The 27,891-nt window shown below is 42.2% G+C and overlaps 3 protein-coding genes across 3 annotated transcripts in view; 1 reads left to right on the plus strand and 2 right to left on the minus strand.

The window, feature by feature from the left end:
* Nucleotides 1–4: 4 nt before the first annotated feature.
* On the minus strand, nt 5–17,304 carry trpc1 (transient receptor potential cation channel, subfamily C, member 1). Its single transcript, XM_030079109.1, has 13 exons — nt 17,139–17,304; nt 16,034–16,188; nt 15,760–15,861; nt 15,418–15,620; nt 14,368–14,499; nt 13,923–14,118; nt 12,278–12,611; nt 8,738–8,877; nt 7,876–8,025; nt 2,691–2,875; nt 2,229–2,430; nt 1,625–1,819; nt 5–568 (listed from the first exon to the last, which is right to left on the minus strand). Exons 1-13 carry the CDS (start codon nt 17,302–17,304, stop codon nt 341–343), a joined length of 2,388 nt encoding a protein of 795 aa, XP_029934969.1. The 3' UTR covers nt 5–340.
* Nucleotides 16,276–25,512, plus strand: chst2b (carbohydrate (N-acetylglucosamine-6-O) sulfotransferase 2b). The gene is made up of 2 exons (XM_030079111.1): nt 16,276–16,288; nt 23,136–25,512. Exon 2 carries the CDS (start codon nt 23,203–23,205, stop codon nt 24,598–24,600), a length of 1,398 nt encoding a protein of 465 aa, XP_029934971.1. The 5' UTR covers nt 16,276–16,288; nt 23,136–23,202; the 3' UTR covers nt 24,601–25,512.
* An 86-nt stretch (nt 25,513–25,598) lies between these two features.
* The window catches only part of LOC115378692 (sodium/hydrogen exchanger 9-like), a 71,220-nt gene continuing 68,927 nt past the window's right edge, over nt 25,599–27,891 (minus strand). Inside the window, exon 16 of the mRNA XM_030079110.1 lies at nt 25,599–27,566. Coding sequence (XP_029934970.1) covers nt 27,396–27,566 — 171 coding nt within the window. The 3' untranslated portion in view covers nt 25,599–27,395. The remainder of the gene's footprint in view (nt 27,567–27,891) is intronic.

The raw sequence follows: 27,891 nt of genomic DNA on the forward strand, positions 1-27,891 counted from the left end.
TTGGTTAAAAGTCTTCAATGCAGCATTTATTTTTCAGCTCTTTCACTATCAAGGCAATAGCCACAGAAAGCCCAAAATTTCATAAATCTTTATTTGGCTTTTTGTTGAAAAGAATGACATTTTTACAAAACAAATTAATAGCTGAATAATACATAGGGGGCCTGAGTCGAGAGGCTTTGGTGCAGAATATATATTTTCCTAGTTCCAGGTTTAAAAGGTGCCTCTGTGACTCAAAGAGCAGAGTTTTTGAACATGCTTGGGTCAGAGAGCATCCCAGATAAATGAGAAGCGGAGGTTTTGTCAAGAGGAGAGGGGAAGGAGGGAGGGGAGGCTGAGTCTTTTAGCTCCTTGGGTAAAACATGGCATACTTGGATGTTCGGAAGCCCAGCAGGTCCCGCATCTCGTTGCGAAACTTGGAGAGGTCCTGGCGCAGGTCGTTGAGGTTCTCCACTGTGGCCTGGTCGGTGCTCTGCATCTTCTGCCGCGTGGAGGTCAGGTAGCGGTGGACCAGGCAACACATGATCTTCTGATAGTTCTCATCGCGCTTCTGCTTCAGGTTCTTCCACTCCTGGACGCAGAGGGACATAAAAGGGGCTCAGATGCATGACAGGGAACTGCTCGCTGCACAAATCACAGACGCCTCGTTGGTTAGGGCAAAAACATTTTTTGAATTTAACGTTCCAGAAAGTAAAATATACCCAGAAAACTGCTGACGCTGCATTGGACAGCTTCCCATACTGGCAGCTCCAAATGGCAGTGATAAGTAACGCCATTCAAAACCCAGAAATCATGCAACGGAACATCAGTCAACTGCACACAGCAAATTTACCCACCCGGCCTGTCTGTGATTGTTTCATAACAAAGGGAGAGGCCAAAGTTAGGAGGGAGGCAAAAGACTGAACGTTAGTGAGTTCAGCTTTCTCTGGCTGGAACACTTGCTTTCTGCTGCTTTGGAGACAGTTTTATAAAGAATAAACTGTCTCCTCTTAAGTTTCCATAACTAATTTCAGTGGGACAAACGGAGGAAATCGACAGTGTTTCAATTAATGCAGATGGGATTTCCTTCCACTGAAGTCCCACTTTGAATTTTAGGGTGAAAGTATGTGTATTTCTCAAAAAAAAAAAAAATAAATAAATAAATAAATAAATAAAAATAGTGCCTACTGTGTATGGATGTAATTTCCACTGAGGACGGAGGGGACATGCCCCCCACTCCCACTTTTGAAAACCTCCCCTATTTTTCCCCCCTTATATCTAACCCTTTAATCCAAACCCTTGTAATAGGATAAAGTCCTTTAAATATTAATAAAGTGACAAAGAAGATAAGTTTTGTTTCTAAGCCCATTTCCCATGGGTGGAACAGGAACATCCATCTTGAGCTGATATGAAACTACCACTTAAGTATAAAAATGTAACCAAGTAGAATACTAACATATATCCACATCAGCACATGTGAGTATATGATGTGTCAGCAAGGTAGCTGGTCTATGCTGAGTGTGAGGTTGAGCAAAAATGCAGGAAATTATTTTAAACAGCTGAAAAATTGTGTGTGGCCCTAAGCTCTGATATCAAATCCTTGGGTGCAAACTGAATCCTCTTCTCTCTTTCTTCCTCTGTCTCTCACCTTGAGGCTGTTCTGCCTCTTCACCTTTCCCGTTGAGGTGTGCGAACAGATCCATTTGCTCAAGCTGGTCACCAGGTAGCACACAGTCTTTGGAGAGGGGATGATATTGAACGGTGGCGGCAGGGTGCATTTGTCATCGAAGTAGCTCAGCCACAGCTTGGCCCGGGCAAACTTCCACTCCTTATCTTCGTGATTCTGCAGAATTCCAGGAGACAAGAGGAACATTGAGATTTGGAATAAATGTGTGTGACAGTCATCTTACTCTTATTGTAACCCCGCACAGAAGAATCTTGAGAATGCAGAAAACATGCATGCTTATAAAACTGTCCTTGAGGGAAGAGATGTTTCGGACAAAGAGTTTTTTTTTTTTTTTTACTTGGCGTAATCAAATTCAACTTCCTTGTTCCAAGGAAGCAGAAAATGTGCAGATCTAGCTCAAGAAGAAACCAAACATCTGTGTGACTTTTCATGCTGCAGTTAAAAAAAAAAAAAATCTGAACAGCAAATGAAAGTAGTTGTGTTTCAGTACCAAGATGGATAGCAACATTCATTTACACTGAAATCCTGAACTAGATTCTGTGCTTTTCAAATCATTAACACTTACAGCTATTTGCCTGAAGCTTTTATGGAGCATGGCCACCAGCAGCTTGGTCAGGACGATAACCACCACAATGTTGTAGGTGCCCACAATCATGGCACCCACAAATGAGCGCAGGTCCTCTGTGTAGCTGATGCGGGTGACGAACAGCGCAACATGTGCCAGGGAGAAGATGTACCAGAACAGGGCGTAGCAGGTACCCATAAACCTGGAGGAGGGGGGGAAAAAGTTGGTAGAAGTCAGTGGCGGCATGTCTGTCAGATGTATTTCACAAACTTTTCTGAGAAAACATAAACCGATGACACATAATTTCACAGGCTGATGGTGAATCAGATGAACTGTCTCAACTCCATAACAGCTGTGTTTATGAAGTCCAGTACATGTACGCTCAAACGTCTCTCAACATGCATTCTGAACATCAATCATCGTCGTCACTGTCAGAAGTGATAGATTGAGGTTGGCCCATACGTGTGGAATGCATCATTGCTCTGTTGCTGGCAGAAGATGCCCTCGCAGTCCTTAGATGGATTCTTGTCGGGGTCTTTCTGGTCCTTGCCATAGAGCTGGGTGAGTCCAATGGTGAAGGAGAATAACACCAGCAGGAAGAGGCCCAAAAACTTCCCAAACTCCTGCAGCATCTGACCCATAGAGATCTGGGGGAGAAATCAATATAGGCCCATGAAAACTGTGCGACTCTGCTCTTATCGAGTAGCTCTTTATTGATGTAGAGTCCTTTGATCCTGAGAAAGCTGCTGAGAAAGATATCTTTAAGGTATACTCTGAATTTAATCATTTTCTACCCGCACTCCTCTTTAAAGAGTCAGTGAATTTAGGTGGGGGGGAAAACAAGCTGTGAAGAGGGAAATTAACTCAGGGGCTAGGTGGTGCATTTATCTCTCCCAGTAAATCAGACTGGCTGATAGCTATTTTTAGAAGGTAAATTTGCACAAGTAATCCATCTGGATATCTGATAATATATTCTATACAAGGCTGGAAATAACAAAACAAAACTTGTTACAGTAATTAAGTGGTTTTATGTATATGTCCTTTTTTTTTTTTCAAGTCATGAAATTCAAAATTTACCATTTTTGACTTTGGTACATTACAGCCACTACAGAATGCACATTTTGCAAGTTCCTCAAGTGCACAAGCACCAAAGACGTGAGGATGAGCATGAAGTATTGAGTTAGGTAATTACTTGTGACACTGAGGCCGTAAACATCAGTCATCATTCTGAATCATTTTGTATGACAGAGATTAGTATCTCTGCTATTTGGTTTATAGTCCAAAATCCCTGCAGAAAATATGGATGGGCTTTTCCAAAAATGCCAGAAATAAGGTCTGAGTTTAACAGATATTCACAGAATATACATGCACATGCACCAACATTACACTTGAGAAAATTTGATCTTTTAGTAACAAAGTGTTAAAATACCACTGATGTGACACAGAGGTCCCAAACAATTTATTTTACCTCTCATTGTGTCCTGATTATATTGCACATTTATTACATTGATTAAGTTGACTAAGATTAGTTTTGCACTCAGTGGTTAGTACAGTTGCTTTTGTCCATACAAAGTTATAGTAATGGGAAAGGTATAAATATCAAGTTTACAACCTACTAATCTATGCCGTTATCAGCTCTCTAACAACTGTTCAAATTTATCCACACTAAGACATGTAGTTAATATAGGGTATTATTTTAGTATTACTGGTTTGTGTCGGCCTGTTTTTCTCTTGCTATTGTGCAAGACTTGTTTATGAGTTGGATAGCTCAGAGTAAAAGAGGCACTATGTGGTAATCTTACTGAATTATAGGGATGGACGTTTTCTTTTTTCTTTTATTCACTCTCTGTCCTCTCCTCTTTTTTTACATTGTATAGGAAAGTGTATAGGCCTATGCACATAGCATTGTTTTCCTTTCTTTTTTTTCAGTAATGTTCTCTGAGCACACTTAAATGACCTACGCTGAAGATTTATGTACATTTTTACACCAGCAGTTTTTGTTCTACTTCAATAAAAGGTTTAGCAAAATAACCGTTCTTCTTGAGTGGCATTTTTTTCTCTCTCTCTCTACCCCGATTATGTGTGAGCAAAGGATGGTGGCAGCAAAATGCAGCAGATTTTTTCCCCCTGTGTTCTTGTTTAGCAGTGATCCCTGGGCAAGTGGAAAAAGCGACCTGTTTTGGCAGTTGGATCACTCTCTCCCTTCCTGAGGGAAGACAGACAAACATGGAGGAAGCCAGAGAGAGGGCTAAAAGACAGAGAACGTGTTCTCAGGGCAGGGGCCAGCCCACTATTTATAGACCTGAGTGGCTTATCTGTTTACTAAGATCTAGAGATGCTCAAACCAAGGTCAGAATACAAGCACACACACACGTGCACAAACTCAAACATGCAAAGCACAAATACATACACACCCACACCCACACATACACATACACAGTGGTGCCCACTGTGAAGGATGACCATGCTTCCCAGACCTCAAGGTGAATGGCGACCAGGGTGTTTGCACTGAAACCCGGCCAGCTTGTTTGGGGGAGACAAGGCAGGCCTATTAGCGTGATTCATTCTCTTGTCATGTCTAAATCCCCCCAGTGTATTCCTCTGCCACTTTGCTGATGTCTGATTTAGGAGCTGAGGGTGTTCCCTGCTTGCCCAGCCTGACAGGTAGCCACTTAGTTACTGTACAAACAGAACAGGAATGTAGTGGGTCAGGAGCTCTTAACCTTGACTGGAGGGGGTAGTGATGCAGTTGGGGAATGTACCAAAATGCACAGACGCACACAAGAACACACACACACACACACACACATGCATCTCAGTGTGCCATTGGCAACGGCACATTACCCCTGTGTCTGTGAGGTTAGGTCTGAGCCATGAGTGAGCTCATTCTGTACACATTGGTGATAATAGCAGACACACACACACACACACACACACACACACACACATACACACTTTCAGTCACTCTTTCCAACCTCGGCAGGGGGCATTACCCAGCGGAAGAGTGAGGCGTCTTCTCCAAAAAGGCTGGACTAATCAGAGAGGCTTTCATTACAGCAGCCCACATAGTACTGACTCACTGTCTGTGTGTGCGCCTGTTTGTCCATTCGGGTGTGAGTGTGTATGAGTGCAACTGCCCTGCATGAACTCATATCACAAGAGTGTGGAAATGTGTGGGAGCGTGTTGCATTAGTGCGGAGGTGTGTCTGCCATGTGAGTACTAGTGTGGCCACGAAAACACAGCCCCATCTATTTCCTAATAACTTTTCCATGTGGCCTAGCCAGACAGTGATGTCACAGAGAGAGCGAGCGAGTAAAAGGAAAGAGAGGGGAAGAGAGTGGGAAAAGGGGGTAATAAGGTAACAAAATAGCACTTGCTAACAACCTAAAAGATAGTCTTGCTGTTTAATAAGCCGACTGCAAGCAGCTCTTCAACATAATGACAGGAAGACATCCCCGGGAGGAGAGTGACCTCACCACATACCTTAAGACTGCTTTATGTAATAAAATTCACAAACTCCAACCGGAGGAAATATGAAAGTATGGCAGCTGCTGACTCGCTGGCAGCGTTCTGCTCTCTCTCTGCCAGCTGGAAAGGCCGTGCACAATGACAAGCCAATTCATCTGATGCAGTAAAAAAGGGACACCTATGGCACTGAGATTTTTGAGGAATCTGAAGCTGAATATTCAAACCAGACTTTTGGCCAAGCGTGGTGGACAGAGGGAGATGGAAAAACAACGGCAAGACTGAGAGAAATAAACACATGCGGACACGTGCGCGCACTCTCTACACTTTGCTCTGTGAAGCACTTTTTTCCCACAAAGATGAATAAATGTTTTATTTATACATTTCACTTGAGCTGACTTGAGAGAGATATTGATTGCAAGGAAGACAGAGGACATGGGATGCTTTAGGCTCTGCATGGTCTTACTTTGTGAACAGAGAGGGATATTCACTATTTGATGGCTCCCATTCTTTTTTTATTGTTTCCTTAGGAAAATTAAGCAAAGAAGAAGAAGAAGAAGAAAAAAAAAAAACAACTCCCATAAATTGCTCACAGCTGCACTGACTCATGAGTTCATGTGCCAGAAACAGCACAAAAACAGAGGAGACACTGTATGGCACAATAATGCATGTATAAATAAAGCTGGCAATCAGGATAATAAATGTCGGGATTATAAAAAAGGGATGGGATTTAATTAGATGTCAAACGAAATGCAATGAAATAAATAAAAATAAAATACAGACAGGTGTATTTCCATACACAGGGCTACTGTTATGCAAACTGGCTTCTTGTTATGGTGAGCTGGTGTTTAGATTTTCCCAGACTGTGTTAGGAATGATTACCAGATTCCCAAGAAACCATCCACTTTGTCATAACAGGCAGTTTCTGCTCGGGATCATACTTGATAACACGTGAGCTTCTTCTTCCAAAATCTTAAAATAACCATTTAGGCCATAGTAATGTTAACTTTTCATCATTTAATAGACACAAAAGAGACTGATACACATAACTTGGTGTATAATGAAGACTTAAACTTGGATCTTGCTTCCTTTATAGGCAGGAGCATCTGTATTCCTATTGTGCCCCAGTCATCATCATCATATCACTGCTTTGGGGTAACAACAAAGCTTCAAAATGTCAATTCTTCATCACGTATTAAACACAGTCTTGTTTTTAGCGTGACGGCCATGCATTTCTGTATTTATCTACCTAGTTTCATACACCCAGGGTGCATCGAACGTCCCTGACAAACAGAGGAGCACATTTTCCTTTAAATGCGGTGACAGTAAAACGTGACCATAGACAAAACCGGCCTTAAAGGGTTTTCAACCAACAGTGACAACACGCAACCACTAGTTCCGTCTTCCACACCGACTTGATTCCTGTGCAGCCAACACTATAATTGCTGGTAAGGTGGCTGCAGATGAGACTTGCTGTTTGTGGAGGACTGGGATAGAAATCAATCTGGGAATCAACGGCAGCGTGTTGTGGGCGTCTGCAGTCAGCCTCTCCAACTTTAAATAAGCGGCATCCAGGCCGAAAATCCACTGAGAAATCAATTTTGTGTGAATTGAAGGCTCGCATTAAATTTGATGACAGAGTGATGATGGCGGTACGTGATGAATACGGCCACTGAGCTGCTCGGCTTTATGGTGTGTTTAGCTGATTATGAGCACACTGCCTCACAGCCTCTACTGCCTGAGTTCACTCTTTTTATGCTTATGCTAATGATAGTGATAATGACATTGCTTAGCACATCTAGTGTGATTTTTTTTTTTTTTTTTGTGCCTGTCCTTAAGTGCTCACAACTCACTGTGAGAGAGAGCGAGGGTAGTGTGTATGTGTGTGTGACAAGAAAGAGGGAAGAAGTCTTTTAAACTTAACATCAGCCATTTGCCGGAAGCTTTCATCTGCCAAATGGCTTATTTTATGTCACAGAACCATGAGTGCATATATGACCTCAATTTTCCGCAGGAGTCATTAAAGATTAAAGGGTCATCTTAACGTATATTTGCGGCGTGGGTGGCCCCGGTGGGAAGCAAACCGCTGACACTGGCGAGGTCTGTGCTGCGGTTTAACCACTGAACTACCGAGTCACGACCGCTTTAGTGTCAGCTGACGCATCCCCAGCGCTCTCCTACCTGTAGCGGCCCCAAAATGGAGCTGGTCGTGTACATGAAGAAGAGTCGCAGGTAACTGAGAACGTTGGCGAATGCAAACAGTCCCTCGGCCACCAGGATGGGATGGAAAGCGTCCCAGTTCTTCCTCTCCGTTTCCTCCACATTCTTGAACTGTTGAACGAGCAAACACATTCACAGCCACTTCCATCTGACAGCAGGAAAAAACAGTCCGCTGGATGTTTCTACGTAACAATCAATGCAATGATCAGGCGATGAAAGGATTATTAAATGCTGATGATACTTCTAAATACTGGTTTCTATCTACTAGAGCACAAACAGGGATTTAAAATGATTGAAACGAGGTATGATCCTCTTCAAATATTATGTAACTTATCTGCCTCTAATTCATATTTGTGGGTGAACAGATACAGTTTTTCGGGTGTTCTTCAACAGGAAATAGTTGCCCAAAGAAACTCCTCAACCCTGAAGGCTGTGGATTATGTTGGATTTCCCTGTCATCTGTGTATTTAGAAAGAGCTGCTGCTTTTGAGTGATTCACATGTAAAATTTTTGAAAGTTTGAGCTCCATAAACAAATATCAATCCAGCTCCCCTGCACTGAGGTGCTGAAAGAAAGATCGGAAACCTCGCCAAATCATACAGACACTATTTGGATGGACAGATTGCACAAGGGTAAGTTGGAAAATAGTGAGGTTTTTTTTGTATTTTGAGTCAATTGTTCCTTTAAGTCTTGGGTTGACAAAAAAGGTAACAGACAGACTGCTTGCACTTTTCAAATCCAATGTTTTACTTCGTCAGCTGGCAAAATATTGAATTATCAAACCTGCTGGAGAAATGTATAACTGTGTACGGAGATTTGGTACCTTGCTGTGCGCCACAATCTTGAGGGCGAAGGTGGCTAGGTAAAGGGAGTTCATGACAAAGCTCAGCTGGTTTCTAGACTCTTCCAGAAAGTCTTCCAGCCCCTCATACCACAGACGCTTCACGTCCGACCAGACCATCCCTAAGAGAGCAGGAATTCACAATCACCACATGCACAGACAGACATCATTTGGAAAATGTTACAATGCTGTGTTTGACTACGCTTTGTTTTCTGTATTGTGGTATTTTCTGTGCTCTTTTGTCCTTCCTGTTATCCCGTAGTGTTACTCAGGTCCTGCTCACCTGCCCTGCATTAGCCTCGTCAGCCCTGCCCCTTGTTTACCTGCTCGTTTGCCTTCTCCCAGCCAATCAGCTCCTTGCTTGTTCCCCCTGTCCACCCACCTGTCTTATATTCCCTTATTAGTTCAGCTTGTATTTCAGTTCAGCTTTTTCTGTTCTGTCCTTGCCACTTCACAGTCATCTTTTTTTTTTTTTTTTTGCCCTGCTTGTTCCTGTACTGCTGACTAAAAACTTCAGACTCTCAGCCTTGCCTCCAAGGTCTGCATTTGGGTCCACTTGCCTGCTCTCCCTCTGGCAAAAAAAAAGGCATTTCTCTAAACCATGAATCCCATCATTCCTCACATATTACAATATCCTGCACATTCTCTCTGTGGGATGACTTGCAGTTATGTCATCCCACGCAGAGACCTCATGGAAAATGGGCCTGTATGAGACAGCAATGGGAGAATTAACAAGCCGAATGTGTGTGAGCTATGGGATTTGGGAGTGTGTGCAACTGTGTATCCAAAAGGTATTTCTTCAGTTTTTAATATAGTGGTCATAAAATGAAGTGTGAAAGCTTAAACCTGGGAATAATGGAGCGGTCTTGACCTTGGTCTGTTCTGAGTCTTCCATGGTTTAGCCCGATGGAGGGCTCATTTTATTTAACCCTCTCACACCTAAATGTGTTGCCCATAATTCCTTATTTCTTTTCAGAAGTATTAAAAAAATTAGTACTTTGGTCTATAAAGGTGCACGTTTTTGCTGGAAAGCATCAATTCTCATCTAAAAAAAAAAATACACACAAAAACACATCCTAAAAATAATAATAATAATAATAATACAGCAAAAAAAAAAAACTCAAAAAACAACAACAAAAAAGGACAAAAGTAAGAAAAATATAAAACAAATGATAATAAAAAAAATTCTATACAGTATGTATATACTGTAAATCAGTATGTATATATAGATATGGATAGATAGAAAAATAAAATATATATTCTGAATTCTAACAACAAAAATCAAATAAAATGCATTTTCAAAGGCCAAAGCTGCAATTAATTATTATAATTATTTTTTTTTTAGAAAGACATAAAGTGAAGACATAAAGTTAAACTAATGGTAATGTTACACCTTTTTCAACACTTTATTTGGATGGCCCAAGGTAAATATTCAACTTAGTATCAACATTTCTATAAGTTAGGGTTACTGTTAAGATTGGGTTATATTGATACTAAGCTAATACAAAGATGAATGCGGGTCTTAACATTGGACAGGGCAGTCCAAATAAAGTGTGACCATGAACTCTGTTTTTAAAAGCTTTGTTCGGCCCTTCACTTCACATCAGGAAATGTGTGTTTTTGAATAAGTTCCAGACATTTGTACTGTGCCAAGCAGAAGCCTGCGTTTTACTTGGGAAGGATCGGCTTTGAGTACCAATGCAGTCATCAGTGTGTGACTGGCACACACACACACACACACACACACACAGCATCTGATTTCTCCATTAATGTGAGGCATCAGGCATCGGGGGAATAGTAGAGTGGAGAGAACAGGAGGAAGATGAGGGGTGGTGGTGCAGAGAGAGATGGAGCGTGGGAGAAAGACAGAACAATGAGAAGTAAAAAGGATGAAATGCTGCTGTTTGACTTGTGAGTGCTGTCTGCAGACACACGTCTAGAGTGAAAACAGCTGCCGCTACATCCTTACAACATTTGCCCGAGGTCTTCTGAGATCTTACAAAGAGGGAGAAAAGCAGGCTGATCATTAGCCATCTTATTCCCGTTATTGAAGTTTTCTCAGGTGTTTTGTTGATGCTGCAGGGACCTCAAAGCTTGAAATCGGCACTACTGCAGTACAGCTTGCAGGGAAGCTGTTCTGGAAAAAGACAAACTTTTGAAGAGAACTACTGAAGTTTGCCAAAATTGATCTAGCTCTTTGATGTTTCTCTGCTGCACTATGTAAGGAATCTTTCCCCCTCTAGTGGGCTTTCTATGCGCCTGAAAAAACCCATTACACTTCTATCTAATAACTCAACTACTGATCTCACTACTGCAATATAAAGAATAAATTGCAAATTACCCCACAACTATCTTCCTAACGATGAACAATAGAAGTGAATTGTGCCTACATCCTTTCATTACCTGTCAGGTACAGTTATTTGGATGATTTATCAGCTGGTGATGAAAGCAATGAAACCCAGACCAACGGGCTGTGGCTGCGATGCTTCGTGTCTGGTGGAAAGGAGTTGAATGCTGTGACCAGGAGACAAATTTCTCTGCTGAGAAGGCAGAGCCATTAAGGCGATTGAATGATCATGCTAATGGTTTCTTGGCAGAAATGGAAGGCAGAGAGGCCCTTCCCATGAGACGCAGCCCGTGCATCACTATCCTGCCTCATATGTTTGGGTTTTTGTGAGTGAATGTATGCATGCATGTGTGTCTGATCATGTGTGTTTATGTGTCCCCGTAATGATACCAATATATAGATAAGCAAACAGAAAACATGGAGGAGCTACAGCACTATGCTTATGGTTTCTTGCTCGAGAGTTTAATTAGAAGCAGCACTGACAGTGTTGACCCAGTTCAGATGGGATTTTAGCGCTGTAGTCTAAAAACAGCTGTTTGTCATGTTCTGGCTGATAGGATTATGGTTACACGATACTGGACTCTGGCCAGACAATAACAGGAATCTCTCATTATCACTCTGCAATGCAATGCATTGTTATTGTATTAAACTCTGCCCTGTATAATGTTGCTCTTATTTTATTTAGGAGACTGACGGATGTATGATTCAATTGCAGAAACATGACTTTCTGGCACTACAGCATATACCATAAGAACAACATACATGGTGTTCTACCACACACAGGATAGATACAGCTAGTGACTTGGCAATATATCCATATTATATTGATATTGTAATATGAGCATACATCATGTCTGGGATTCTGGATCTCTCATATTGCGACATGGTTTAAAGGCTGCACTACAGTAAAGTGGTGCAATTTACTGAGCTTATTAAAATTTTCTGGCTGTTCTATTTATTGCATCAAGCCGCTTCATCATCCACATTATTGATGACATCAGAAATCTCTTTAGTGTACGGTAAATATCGTATGAAGGCACCAGTAGTCATCCTGACACAAAACTGATACTAAAGTATTTGGTCAGTGATACTGTGATACTGTCTACCCATTCCTAAATACGTCATTATTGTCTTCACTGCATGGAAGGTGATTTGAGGTGGGGTGAAAATCTGACCTATAATCCAGAGGATGAGCAGGTAGTCGATCATCTCCAGTGAAGGGCCCATGGTGTTCTTGCCTTCGCTGTAGACCATTGAGTAGAGGTTGAGCAGCATCAGGAAGGTGAAGTACGAGGCGCTGTGGATGATGAACTTGACGAAGGGCGTGTGGATGATCTGGCCCACGCGGGAGCGCGGCACCAGCAGGTAGCAAACTGAGAGCAGTGGCCAAAGCACCGCCACACTCAGCACTGTGGCTATCTTTAGACATGTGTGCTTGCGTCGGTAGCTGGCAGTTTCTCCGAACCAGACTGTGTTGAGGAACTGCTGGCAGTTGGACTGGGCCACAAACTGTGGAGGTGGAAGAGAGGAAGGGACATTGGGACAACAGGGCACCGAACAGAATGAGGAAGTGAAAGTGATAAAAATTACAGATTAAATTTACAAGCTCTCAGTTGAAAACTGTTTGAGTGCTTTGGTAGGAGTGCTTTTTCTGCTAGAGCTGGGTGATATGGATGAAATCAGACTCACAATACTGATGAGAATTTTTTCGCTGTTTCACAATATAATAATTATATTGTAATAATTATAAATAATTTTTAGATTACAAAAAAACTGCTTCATAAAATAAGTTTAGCCAGCAGAAATGTGTGTCTCAATTCCAAAATGGTTCTACTTATATATGATGAAGAAATAATATTAAAATATCACCCAGCCCTAACTTACGCCCATGTGACCTAACCATTTTGCTCTGATTCTATCATTTTAAAATATGAGTCAAATTTGGTTTGAGTGGTGTGAGTTTTTTCGTCATATATACTGAGAACTGTCTCTTGACACTCACTCTGCACTTTTCCGCTGATATAAAATGAACCCACACCTTGCATGACAAACCTCTGACATCATCGATTTCAAGAGTGCATGTTTACGAGTAATCACACTTCAATTTATGATGCCGAACACAATAAGAAAATGATATATCAACAGTATAGTGATTGTCAGTGCTGTGGAATACAAAATGCAGCACAGGACCATTTAGTGGCATTTCTCCCTTTAAGAAGCTCTTAGTGAGAATTTGAGTGTGACATATATTAAATTGACTCTGAATAACTGAGTCAAGTGCAACTAACTACCATGTCTCCCCTGCAATAAAAATACCACCATAAACAGATGTGAGTGCCCAATAAATAAATACGACTCAGTCGTAAGTGGGTAGCACTTAGAGAGGAGCCCCATTAGTCTTATTCCCCCCCATCAGTAAACAATGGCATGATACTAGCCATAGTGTAATATAGGACACAAACACTTCACACAGAGCCATCCCTGCTGTAAATTACCCCACAGCTTCACACATCAAACACCCAGCCCTCCTTTGTCTTTAAGTGCTGTTGTCTGGAGGAAGTACTTTATCCTGCCACACTCATATTTCCCAAAGACAAGGACATTGTGCACTGTTATGTCAACATATTGTGTGAATTACAGTGGATTAAGGATGATTATTAATTGACAGAATTACTGCTTCCCATCTAGCAATCTATGGATTTATCTAATCAAGACATCCACCACACAACCCACCCATATTAGCCTGCTGTATCCAAACTGGTTGTCCCTGTCAATCCTGCCAAACATTAATATGAGAGCCACAGTCCTTGCTTCTCTAACCTCTTTTTGGTTGTACTTGATGGCCAGTTTAAGTCGACTGAGGTTCATGCGCTCCTCCAGTAGGCCCCTCTTGTCGACATGATCCTCACTGGACGTGTGGTTGAGAATGACTTCTAATTCTCTGGAGTTTCGAGCCTGGGCCAGCAAGTCCTTGGCAAACATCTTACACTGCTTCGCCAGCTCCTCATAGTCGTTCCTGCAAAGAAGAAATTATATCATTAAAATTGGACCGTTTGCTTCCCACATGGAAGATTAGGATCCTTATCTGTTCCGGGCTACAGGGGATTTGCTTTTTACTGCAATATGAAGCTGTGTGTGAGCATGTTTGTGCATATGTTTGTGTGCACGTGACAACTTTCTGATTTAGCCTGAGTCTTCGTGTGCAGAGAGATGAGATAGACGTGCTATGACAGGAAAGACGTGCAGCAGCTGATAGCTATCGCACCTGAACTCCACCTCAACCAGGCTGAGCTCCTTCAGGTCTGCACTCAGCTCAAAGGCCCTGAGTATGGGATCTTCCTCGGTCAGCATAATCAGAGACGGGCTGGCCAGGCACCGGTAGATATCCAGTCGAAACCTGAGCCGTAAAGATGAGGGAGTTGGAAAGGGTGGTGAAGGAAATGTGGGGTGATGTAAAAAGGATTTAAACAGACCCCAATGACAGTATATAATGATGGAAAAGGTCCAGGTTCAGATGACAAGAAAAAGGGAAATGGGGACAGAGAAGGAATGCTTCACAAAAGTGCCAACAATCTGTAAACATTCAACCCACTAGCTCTCCTGTTTGCTCCCACTTAAATGCTCTGGGCTCCTTGCAAAGCTTGCAGGCTGTGCACTGATTCGTTTAGCCTAGTGTGTGGGAAGATGCACTGCCCTGCAGAATGAATAAAAATGCCCAGCAAAGGAGATGAGCAAAACCTAATCTTTCAGTCCAAGATCTTATCAGAAACAATGAATCACGACTTGCTGCTTCTTCTTATGTGAGATTTTGGATTGGTTAAACATTTCAATCTAAAAACTACTGATTACATGATAAAATGAACACTCTATATTGACGGGTAAACCGAGCAGTGGTTTTTCATAGTTTGATGGCAATAACACTGGCAGGATTACGAGGCCCACACTATGAGTATGCTCTCACGGTACTCCAACACACTTAGGGAAAGAGTGTCCATAAAAAGGGCGTACAAAATGCTCAGTCATTTCTATTCAGAACTGATGCTATCCTCAAAACCATGTACACAGTAAATCATAAGAGCCGTTTCTGAACATTTAATTTGATGATGCAAATGCGTAGCTGTTTTTAAGTTCCCGCATAACAGCAAGGACCGAGACAAGTATCACAGGAATAATACGGGCACATTTTCCAGTAGAAAAGCAATGTAGGCCATTCAAACCAGGTTAAGAAGACATTATTTTTGTCACCATTAGGTCACCATTGCAAATGTTTTTGTCTCCGTGTCTCCAAGTTGTAGTTCTTTGAGATGTCCTGTACCTGGAGTGACGCAGGCTGTCCTTCTTGTTCTTAGCGTTGCAGAGCGTGCACTCGCAGCCTACGGCATGGGGCCGGGGCAGCGAGATGTCCTGTTTCAGCAGCATAGTCAGGATCTCGTAGTTGTTCCTGTGGGCTGCCAGGATGACCGGGGCCACGTCCATGGTGGTTGAATACTCTGGGTTCTGAATCCGCTGCATGAGTTTCTAACACAGAGAGGGGAAAGTGCTGATAAAGACTGGCATCATTCAAAGATGTATGTATTTGTAATGTAAATCTGGTGAAATACGCCTCTGTGTTTGTTGGGATTCAAATGCTTGTAAGAAATAATGTCAGGAGACTAACAGCGATGGAGGGCTTGGAAGATCTCCTGGGCCGGTGGTTGAGGAGGATGTCCACAGCTCCCACCACCTCTGAGTCTATGGCCACCAACAAGGCATCTGTCGCCTGCAAAGAAATACACAAATACATGAGAACCTCATATCACATAAGTGGGCAGCACCTGCAAACTGAAACAATAATGCAAAGACTTAAACTAGTGATGTCATAGTTGTAAAGTTCTACGTCTACGTTGTTTTGCAGGTGTTCCTCAGTGCACGTGCATGTGTATTATTTCCACCTGGCAGCCATGCTCCAGGAGAAGCTGCAGGATGTCCAGGTTCTCGTTCTCAATGGAGATGGTGACAGCGTCTCGGCCCAACACGTCAACGCAGTTGATGTTGAGCTCGCCATGCCGCTTCTCTTCGAGCAGTTTCTTCACCATGTAGTAGTCACCTGGAAACCACGCCAAAGACAAAGTAAACAGATAGTGAAGACGGTGGTATGCTACAACTTCTGCTGTTGCAATATCCTTGCATAGGTAAATCCTATAAAAGTGATGAAGTATTATCTGTGGAAGGAGAGACACGGACATAAGATAAACACTGTCTTATGAGTAGGCTGGAGACCAACAGTCCTCTTAACCTCAGTCATGTATAACAATAACATCTCCCGCAAAGGACAATTCTTGTTGCTGAGCCATGTTTAGGCAGACTTTATATGGTCACAGCTGCAGTCACTGGCCCCTACACCTGACATTACTCTTCCCTCTCCAATGCTCTTAACTTCTCAATGAAAAATTCTCCTCCCACTATAAGCTGGATAACAACTGCCCATTCTCTTTGCAATTTTAGGCTTGCGGCTTATGCATTGCATACGGTTGTGGTTTGCTCTACTCTCCCTTTTCAAAAAAGTTGCCACAAATCTGCGAATCAGGCAGAGGAAACTTTCACAGGAGCAGAAGTTCAACTAAATATATCTTAACCCTGCGGGCAAATTTCCACAGCACATGTAGGCAGCTGTGCGAGGTATTCACTGGAAAAAATATGGTATGACTGCGCTGCTTGCTGTAATGACCCTGCAGAAAAATCTATCACTCTAGAAGTTATGGTGCATATAGATTATATATAGGCCTATTGTTATTGGACGGTGTGTCTCATGCGTATACAACAAAAAAGTGGCGAAGATTCACAGCAAACATTTAATGCATCTGACTTCCTGATCCCATCAATGGCATGGATCCTGTCTAAACCTTTTCAATACAGTGGGATTACTGCACACATCAATTTGGCTGTATGTTATTGACATGACTGAGGGGTCAGGGGGGAATTAACAGTCGGGATGGGGGGGTGGTAGAGACATTTTGTTGAGGATAAAGATAAATAACAACAAAAACAATAACAAACCTTTCTCGCAAGCCAACAGAAAGAGCTTCTCGTCCAGTGTAGTTTCCTCCTTCACCTCTCTCACGTCTTTCAAGGCCAGAAATTTATCCGGAGAGGACGCGTCCGTGCCCTGGTACAGAGCTGCCATTACGACGGAGAGCGAGTACGGCAAAACACTGATGTGCATCCCACAAGAAACCGGCGACCATTTACACAAGAAAGCGCGTCATGTGGGATGACATTGGCGAAAAATATCTCTGATCACCGTTTCGCAGCTTTAAAGCGTCGTCCTGAGACAAAAAACAATGTCATTAAAGTCCTACTGCCGTCGCATCTCTGCTGCGTTTGCTTCCGCGCTTCGGCAGGGAACTAAATGACCCTCCGTTGTCCCTTCGTGTTAAATCGCTTTGCACATTAGGTTTTTATTTGTTTAACAGTCCAGCAAATAGACGCGGTCATCTCCCTCGGCGTGTTTACATGCACCATTTTCTTGCAACGCAGGCTCCTGAGGGTCCTTTGGTCCTGATGCTGCTGACGAGGCTCCTACCGCGCATGCGTGCCTCTCCACCTGCTCAGCCCGCAAACGCAAAAGGCCTCGGTGCTTCTCATTACATAACAGACCTATCGACTGCTGCTCTGTGTATATCTTTTGCACAGAACAGCAAGTCACCGTGAACTGTGAAGCAGAGCATTACTCATACTGCAATAATATACACTTCATGCTCTGTTTGTGCTTCAAAATGCACAAAAACACCCCCAAAAAGTAGTTTAGATTCATTTGAAACATTTTGGAATGGGGAGCATAGATCTGCAAGTGCATCCTAAATTTAGGATAAATATATGCACGTATGAGTGCATTTTGGGGTCATGTTTTGTATATTTTCAAGCAGATACTCTGAGGTAACATCTGTGAAATATATTTTTGCAGCCAGTCTGTAAAGCTGCACCACCTTGCCCACACATATTCATAGCAATGTGATGCCCTGCACAAGAGAACAGACAAAAGAAGGCTACAGCGATGGCTCCTGAGCTGTGAATGCTAGGTGGACAGGCTGCCTCTTGCATGTATGTAAAAGCATATGCATGTACTGTATATGTAGATGTGAAAAATGAGAACGAGAGACATCTGCACACATCGATCCGGTGTATTTCTGAGTCCATTAACAGCCCTCTCAGACCACAGCAGAATCACCACTTATTTAAAAACAGCCACAGAGGGATGGAGCACCATGACCTACACTGTGTAAAATGAAGAAGCCGAGAAAAATATGAGACAATCTGTACGACTGAAAAAAATGGATCACTATACTGGTAATATATAGGCCTAGGCTATCCTCCAAATAGGGAAGAAATTAACGACAGAATTAAAAATGGCTTAACTTGGACTGTAGAGATTTATGAATTAGAGATCTCTATTTGAGATTAAAGATCTCAAATAAAAACACAGGTAGATACTAGCTGAGTGTAACTGAGCAATTCTTGGAATAAAAAAAATTCTGAAGCAACTCGAATGCTTTTAGCAAACCATACACCTAGAAGAACTGCACATGTAAAATGGGGTTGTATGAACAGCTCATTCAGAAAAAGCTGATAATACAAATAATTAATCCACTCAGAAGAGCCAAATAATCAATTAACAATTCTAGAAATGATAATAAATCAAGAAAATCAAGATCTGCAGAAATTCAATTTAGTTGTTCAATTTAGTTTTAGTTGTGATTAACCAGTCTTTAAAAGCAACAGCAACTTGTGGTCAGCTCTTCTCAATGAAAGCTAAAGCCAGGAGAGTCAAACTGTCTCACTTTGCATATCAGATTGCATCTACATCCTCTGCACACTTTTAGAAAAACATCAAATCAAATCCAAACTTGTTCCTATTTTGTTGATTTTGACGGTGCATTTAACTCAGTTTGCTAAAAATAGTGGAAAGTGCTAAAACATTCATCATTGATATTATGAACTAAATGTGGAAAAAGTAACTGAGGTGTCGTAAAAATTAGAGACAAAAGAATAAAGTTACTCTACTAGCGGGCTCAGTGGCAGCATCCCACCAGGCACTTAGAAACAAAGAGATCAAATGCCTCTTGTGTGCTGATGATTGGTGGTGCCATCCAGCTTAAAAGATGGAGCACATCACCTCCTAGATCATCAGTTCTGTCAGACCTGGGCCTTGACAGTCAATCTCAAAAGGACGAGAAAAATTAACTTCTAAAATAGGTACAAGGTACCTGTGTGAGGGAAAGAGACTGCGTAAAAAATTCAACACAAGCACAAGTACTCATGTCTGGATATGAAATCCAGTTCAACTGCGGGAATCTGGCTGTCCATTACCAAAAGGAGAAGTAAGAAAACGTTTTCATGCAATTAAAATTTCAACCCAGATAGATATTCCTGTTTGAACGTGTCTAGAAGGCTTAAATTATTTTTTTAGCAACATGTCTGTTAACAATCAACAACCATTTCCAACAGACTGTCAAAAGATATGTTATGTGATTTCATTCATTCATTCATTCATCTTCTAAACCGCTTATCCTCACTAGGGTCGCGGGGGGGTGCTGGAGCCTAACCCAGCGCTCATAGGGCGAAGGCAAGGAAACACCCTGGACAGGTCGCCAGTCCATCGCAGGGCAGATGTTATGTGATTTGTTAACAAAATATCAGTCAAATTTCTATCGTTCAGGAATAGGAATTCAATGGTTATCCATCCATTATGTCAACAAAGTGTCATTTCAATGCCTTTTATCTTCAACCACATCAAATAAATGTCTGTTAAAAATTATCAAACACATCCAGCAAGACAGTAGTTAATAGATATGTCAATATGTCAGTAGATTGTCCATACATTATCTATGAAGCCTCTATAAATATATGTCAATGGATATTTAAGCTGGATATTAACATTGTACTGACTTCTTTTATATATAACTTTATATATCAACTGACTTTCTGTTGACTACCTATTGGGGACTATTCAAAGAAAGTGAACCCCAAACCTGAAAAAAAAAAAAAAAAAAAAAAATCAATCCACATGGAACTTTGTAAATCCACACATCTCAATAAAAACTTGAAAATAATGCTTGCAGAGCCAAACTGAGCAAGCTCCCCTTAATATTAAATGTTTTGAAAAAGGCCCATTAAGGTTTATAACCATAGTAAAACAAGCAACCCCCATTCACTCCATTTCCAAGCCCTGATCTGCCAAGAGGAGAGCCCTGAAATTCAATTTATTAACTAACCCTACTCCTCTACATCCCAGAACAGCCATCAATCAGCCAACCAGGCTAAACCAAATTATAACAAAACAAAATAACAGTACATAACCTGCAAGGGGGGAAGTAAATTCGACCTAAAGGCAAAGCAAATTGGAATGGTATTTGGCTGTAAATAGAGATTAGACTGCTGTATATTATGTGAGCAGAGTAAGTGAGCCCACTCTGAGGAAGACATCAGCTATATCTATAGACTCAGTGAGCACAGCCTCTCCGCAGAGAAAGACACAGGCAGAGCTGCAGGCTGCTCAGCTCACAAGGAGGGGTTCACACTGCACTGCACTTCCTTCTGAAACGAGACACATATGATCTAAGAGCAATCTTCTTCCATGAAAGGATTTCCAAACATAATCAAGTTGACAGAGACACTGATCTTCAAAAAAATATAGATATCTATTAGGGGAATTAACATATATATCACATTGGCAGTGAAATATGCAACTAGCTCCCATAGGCATAGGGATTGCCAATGGACTGAAGCCAAGATATAAGATTATTATACTCCCCTCTGCATGGTCTTCCTCCCACTCCCAAATGAATGTTTTATTGGTCGCCCTATATACCTTTTTATTGTAAACTGATATGCTATCATTTCAGTGCTTTGGAAAGAAATAGCTTCTTTTCTTTGGATTTGAAAGAGAGAGAGAGAGAGAGAGAGAGAGAGCGAGAGAGAGAGAGAGAGAGATCCTCAGACCTTCACTGGTGACATTATGCTCCAGCAGATGGCAGTCTCTGCAAAATTATTATGTTGCAACCATCCGCATTGGATGAGTGCTGGTGGAAAGAGAGCATTTTAGGGTAGACTGATTAGACACTAGAAGGACCAAAGAATATGATGAAAGGTAATTGTTTATTCTTTAGTCTAGCCACCTGACCTGTGCAATACCTGAGCTTTTTTTCTATGTATAGCCACGTATGGGTCACTATAAAAATAAATAAATAAATAAATAATAATAATAATAAAAAATCTAATCCTATAGAAGGGTGTAATACACATGTTACTGTGAAAATTCTAGCAGGAATTTTCCAAGTATGTGGGATAAAGAATGTGTTAAAGTATGTTAAGGATACGCTTCAAATCCTTAGCTAAATGTTAGAGTGATTCTTCCTCAGGGGTCAAAAGTCTCTCTCTCTCTCTCTCTCTCTCTCTCTCTCTCTCTCTCTCTCTCTCTCTCTCTCGCGCTCTCGCTCTCTCTCTCTCTCTTTGTGGTTTTAATTTGCCCATGCTGTAGGTTAATCCTAAACTGGCAGTCATCTGAGGGAAGATGACTTTCAGTCTGCTGAGCATGAGGTTCCCCCATTCAAACATATGGGCCCATAGCTTCCCAGGATGTGTTGATTCCTGGTGAACAGCTGTCAAATGTCAGATTAGAGCTGATTCCAATTGAACGGAGGGGATTGTCAGTCACTGTTGCTGATCCGTTTGACAGGGAATCTGTTTTCAGCGCTGTGGAAAAATGACTGTTTACATCCCTCTGGTTATTCCTAAAGGGACCTATAGTGAGTCTCTGGCAGGCTTCACACCATTTTATGAACTTGGCATACTTTATTCGTGCATTATTTCAATATAATATCTCTCTACATGATGTTCCAACAGGGGTGTATAGTTTTACTCCAACATTTGTACAGTGGCCTATAATACTTAAAAACAGTACATGAATACTGTGGCCCTTTTTTCCATTTAAGACAGTCTTTTTCCCTTTTCTCATAGATCTGAGATACCCTCTTGAGGCTGTAGTGGGAAAAAGCAAATATCTTTAATTTGAAATATTGATTCCTCTCTGCGGCCCTACAGTCTGAAGGAAACATGTACAATAGGACCGCCAACACAGGACACTTAACAACATTACAGCGCCGCTTTCGATACCAAAACAGATGAATGCAAACAATGCAAAATGTTACAGACTAGGTGAATGGCGGAAAATGTGTGTTTTTTCTGCGTGTGGGGCCACACGGTTCATTCAAAGTGAGTGCGGCTGGCAGAGTGTGCAGGTGTATGCCTGTGAAAGGGACAGTCCATGTTTGCAGGGATGCAGATTGTAAGATCTCTCTGTAACATAACAACAGCATCATTTGCTACTGTCTACCATTGCTGTGATCTGGGGGAGCCAGAGCTGAGCCCGCATCAAGACGGGCAGGTCACGGGTCCAATGGCGCAACTCGTTTACACACGTCGCCATGCCGAGGGCCAATAGCACCGCTCGGGAGGCGGGTCTTTCTCCCTGTATTCTGATTGAATTGGTCCAGTCTGTATTAGTTGGCCGCACAGAGGATCGGGAAGAAGGGGGGAATCTTTCAGGAAACACTACAACTATGGATACTGGCCATTCATCGCTCCGTTACAGTAGATGCGGAATGATTTGAGCTGCAACCTCTTCGCCAGCTGGTCACGATTCTGCCGTAAGCGATGCTTGAGTCTCACTACTAGGCTGCATTTTACAAGGATGCATCAGATGGTAACTGCGCAGAGATGCCTCCGCTGAACATGGTCAAACAGGGCGTCTGTTACATATATGAAGGCTTCTTCCTTTTTGTTTTGAACACAGGCCACCCACAGAAGCGCTGCGTTTCTCGGTATGGTCAACTTACACATCCACCGTGTGTGTCTCTCCTATGAAGAACATTGCGCAGTGCAGTGAAAACGGGATATCGTGTTTTGGATTTCGAATGTGATATCCAGTGTCTGTATAACCTAAGCAGTTGCTATTCAATTGGCTATCAACTCCTTGTATACATAAATATTGTAGAGCGTGTCTGTGCACTGTCAATGTAAGGAGCTTTCGCCAGGTGGTGAGAGCCACTCTGAGAGGTTACAGATGAGAGGCAAACAATATCATCAACCACTGAAGTTGACAGCGCCTTGGGAGAAGGATGCTGGGTTTGGGAGGAAGCTCAAAACCTACAGGAACCATACCAAGATAATAGCCCAGCCTGGAATCGTGATGAAAGTCCTCCGCAGAAAGAGGATTGTGTTATTTATGGCCTATTTCTTACTGTTGGTCCTCACTATGCTGAACTTGGCTAACTACAAATGGACTAAAGAGCCACAGCAGTGTAACCATCAGATGAGGAGCACCACTTATCAAAGCAGATCTGATATCCGCTTCCTGTACAGGCCCTCGATGGCCAAAAAGAGACAGCTTGTCTATGTTTTGACCACCTGGAGGTCGGGCTCCTCGTTTTTTGGTGAGCTTTTTAACCAAAATCCTGAAGTGTTCTTCTTGTATGAGCCAATGTGGCACATCTGGCAGAAACTGTACCCAGGTGACGCCGTATCTTTACAAGGGGCAGCCAGGGACATGCTTAGCTCCTTGTACCGCTGTGATCTCTCTGTTTTCCAACTTTACAACAGCCCAGGGGGCAAGAACTTTACCTCCCTAGGACTCTTTGGGGCCACGCTCAATAAAGTGGTGTGCTCCTATCCCCTCTGCTCAGCCTACAGGAAAGAGGTGGTGGGGATGGTGGATGATAAGGTGTGTAAAAAGTGCCCCCCACAAAGCCTTAGACTGCTGGAGGAGGAGTGCCTCAAATATAACACCATAGTCATTAAAGGGGTGCGCATTCTGGACGTTAACGTGTTGGCCCCGCTCATGGAGGATCCCTCCTTGGATTTGAAGGTGATTCACCTGGTCAGAGACCCACGGGCTGTAGCCAACTCCAGGATCAAATCCAGACACGGCCTGATAAGGGAGAATTTACAGGTGGTCCGGAGCAGGGACCCTAAACTTCGCCGGATACCTTTTGTGGACCCGAGTCACAAAGCCAACAAGAAGGACGGCTCAGACTACCACTCCATAGGAGCCATGGAGGTGATCTGTGACCGCACCTCCAGGACTTTGAGGACTGCCTTAAACCCACCCAGCTGGCTTAAGGGGAAGTACATGGCTGTGCGATACGAGGACCTGGTCGAGAACCCGGTCAAGACCTTGCGGAACATCTACCGCTTCACCAACCTGACCACCAACCATGACATCGAGTCGTTTGCTTTGAACATGACCAGTGGCTCCAGCTCCTCCTCCAAGCCATTCATAGTGTCCTCCAGGAATGCCACACAAGCTGCTAGTGCATGGAGAACAGTGCTCAGCATTCAACAAATCAAACAAGTGGAAGACTATTGCCACCATTCCATGTCCGTGCTTGGATACGAAAGAGTCAGGACGGCCGGAGAGGCAAAGGACTTAAGCAAATCACTCCTGACTCACTCCAAACTGTGAACAAGTCCTCGCCACCAAAGACGTTTAATTTAATGTTCATTTTGCATCGAGTGCCGTTTCCTCTTGTTGTGGAATTAAAGCTTTACTTTAAATCAGTGTTCGGAGGCGCGCCACTGGCCACATTTGGAATGTATCTTTGTTTCCCACAGATGAAATGCAGTGGTATTTGAAGGGACCACTACTTTTGTACTGGAGTACTGGATGTGTCTGACAATGCAAGGCCTATGAACAGTGACTTGAATAGTGAAGCTGCAGTTATGGAAAAAACAAAAAACAACTGTATAATTCATGTATCTTGTTATGATAACACTTCAAAGTGGATGTTTGGAGTTATTTTTGAATGTTGAAAACCTGATGAAATATTTGTTTTTCCAGTCTCCATATTGTCTGTAAAAGTGAAAATAGTGGATGAAAGAAAAACAACAAAAAACAAAGAATAACTGATAAAAAAAAAAAAAGCTCATTGTTAATGTTTATTTGTAAGATCTGGTTTGAGTCAGAGACAATCATTAAATTGGTTTGTTGATGTGCCATAGATAGAGGTGTGATGAGTAGGCTATGTCAGAACAGCAGTAGTTCTGTTTCTAGAATAAGGGATGTCTTGATCGTGTCGCTAAATCATCGCAGGATGATACACACTGTGGACAATGTCATGGCAGAGGAGATGTGAAAGTCTCACTCAGTGTCGGTGTAAACAGTCTGTCCTACCATTTCAAATGTTTACAAGTGCTTGCTCTTATGAAACATGATCTGGGAATCCTGAATTGAGTAAAGTTCACAGTTAACAAGACAGTTTAAGCATCTGTGTTGAACAGCCAACATTGTTGCACAATTTATGTACATTTCCTATCAAAGCTGGAATGACTAAACCGGGGTTCTCAACCTTTATGGTGCTGCTGTGAGGAAAAAAAAAAAAACATCCAAGGCATACCAAATTAATGATTGCTTGAATTTGTAACAGATAACACGTGAAAATCAGGCAGGATGGCCAGCATGATGAACTGCTGAACTTGGTCAAGATTGTAATAACTCTTAAGTACAACTTTGATTTTAAGCTATTAAAACTGAACTTCAAGTAATTTTAACAATTCAGTTCTTCACATTTACACAACTTTTCAAGGCATTCCTCATTTCACTCCAACACATCAGTGTGCCTCAATACACATATACATACATACAATATGTTGTCACTGCAGGGATCACATATATTTTGTCATCTTCATTGTATGAGTCTGATTCACTGTAGGCCTATTTGTTCTTTTCTGGCTATTATTATGATTGTCACCTTTGGAGTGAAAGAGGCAAAACAGTGTAGTTGCATGATGAGATCTCTGAGTCTGCGGCAATTGTGAGACAATATAATTTTAAATATAGAGGAAATCAAACAAATGCATCTATAACGGAAGACAGATGGAAGTTAGAGCTAGAGGTACAGATGAGTAAGTGCGTTGTGGTTGTGTTCAAAAGGTTGAATATTTCCATCTGAGGATCTCATGATAAAAGGCTATTGTTGTCACTCTGTCTTTAGCACAGAGCAGAACTGTAACAGCTGTGTTCAAGCATAAATCATGCACAACAGCCAGCGAGGGGGAAAACAGTGTATTTTTTTCTGCTACTGTACAGTGAAACATTCCATAGATGCACCCAAGCATACACAACATAAAATGAAAAGCCCTTACTTCAAGGACAATGGCTTTATTTATGTGAGGAAAACAGTCTGCATATTCACAAAGCATAACCTTCGCAAGATTGGATTTGTGCAGTACACAACATCCCGCTCCACTCAAGGGGAATGGGGCCCTGAGATTTATAATGATGCACTGAGAAACTAGCAAAGTGCAATCTATAATTATAGAAGTCAGTGCAAATCTCACGTGCTAATAGCCCCTTTCCAAATGCTGCTAATACACTTAAGCATTTGGAAGTATTCTAGCTCAGCATGAAATGCTAAGTAAGATGTAGAAGGTGGGGGGCGGGAGGTGGGGGGCGGCTAATAAATTCAGTGGAATATATTTGAATCTGTTAAAAGGGATGAAGGAAAAAACTGCAATAAATGTTTAATAAGGAGTGGAAGAAGAACACAGCAAAGTTGGCACAAAAATAGCATTTCAGCTGATTAAGGGAAATACCATTCAATTACAGTTCATGTTCATGAACAATTCTCCTAAAGCTTCAAACCACAGAAGCAAGACCGTTCATGCTTATGTAACCTAACAGCATGAAGCTGCAACTTTGCCAATGAATGGGAGAGTGACTTAGTGAGCCTGCAGAAATTTCACCAGAACTTTTGCCCACTCATTTTAGTTTACCTTACAGGTCTCTGTATGCAATCTGTACACTGATGTGAGCACACAGGTCTGGTCAAACTCTCTGTTGATTTTGTCTGCGATGCACAGTAGTCACTGTCGGCTGTTGACACAAACAGGCTTAACGCTCCATAGGACAAGAGAAATTACACTTCAGTGCTGAAATTCATTGGTATTTCCTCCCCAAAGGCAAAACAGAAGAAAACAAAATAATAAAAAAAACAAACACAAAAAAACCCATCAAGGGAAGAACGTCAAGAATGATGGCCTTTGCCTTTATGTTCTTTTCCTAGTGAGTGTTTGCGTGTACACACGTATGCATGCATGCTAGGGCAAGGCGGTGTGTGACCTTTTGGGACCATTGTAAATCTGACTCCCAGCCGGCCCTCTCAAATGACCTGGCCAGTGACCCTCTTCGTGGTGGGAGGTAGGGTGAGCCTTGGGGCAGCAGGGTGTGATAAGCCAGGGACAAAGGTGACTCCTGGAGTGTCAGGCCTCGCTGGCTGGAGCTGGACTGGTGCCAAGGCCTAGGTCTCCCTCTAACAGGTCTTCCTGTTGCTCAGGCTCAGTGTTGCCCCCTGTGCTTTCCTGCTGGGTCTCTACTTTGTCGAGCTCAATGGAGGTGCCGTCTGCCTCAGTCTCCTGCAGCTGCTCTTGGTCCTGCATGGAAGACAGCATGTCTCATTTACAAGGTTGGAAGTATCTAATTAGGGTACCACTTTACAGTAAGAAAAAGTGTTCATGAATAGTTCATAATTAGGTTATTAATTAGGGTGTAAACACTACAAATCGTTAATAAACAATTATAACACAGTTTTCAAGGATCCGAGGTGGTTGACTGATGAAGAGACAAGATAAAGTAAGCAACAAGCAGGATTTAACAGAATAGCAGCAGTAACTTGATCTTGCCAAATAGTGAGCCTGCATCAGTGTATTAAACTGTGTTATGACTTGTTTATAATTGTTTATTAATAATTTATGATGT

Source organism: Myripristis murdjan, chromosome 20 (assembly GCF_902150065.1).
Source record: "Myripristis murdjan chromosome 20, fMyrMur1.1, whole genome shotgun sequence".
NCBI classification, from domain to species: Eukaryota; Metazoa; Chordata; class Actinopteri; order Holocentriformes; family Holocentridae; genus Myripristis; species Myripristis murdjan.

Bases quoted from the DNA above. Each gene is read 5' to 3' on its own strand.
- trpc1 (XM_030079109.1), bottom strand. From the start codon at position 17,304: ATGCACATCAGTGTTTTGCCGTACTCGCTCTCCGTCGTAATGGCAGCT. The intron at 8,026-8,737 runs GTACCAAATCTC...CTCGTTCAACAG, and splicing joins AGATTGTGGCGCACAGCAAG to TTCAAGAATGTGGAGGAAAC. The intron at 2,431-2,690 runs GTATGGGCCAAC...CCCCTCCTCCAG, and splicing joins AGCAATGATGCATTCCACAC to GTTTATGGGTACCTGCTACG.
- chst2b (XM_030079111.1), top strand. From the start codon at position 23,203: ATGAGAGGCAAACAATATCATCAACCACTGAAGTTGACAGCGCCTTGG.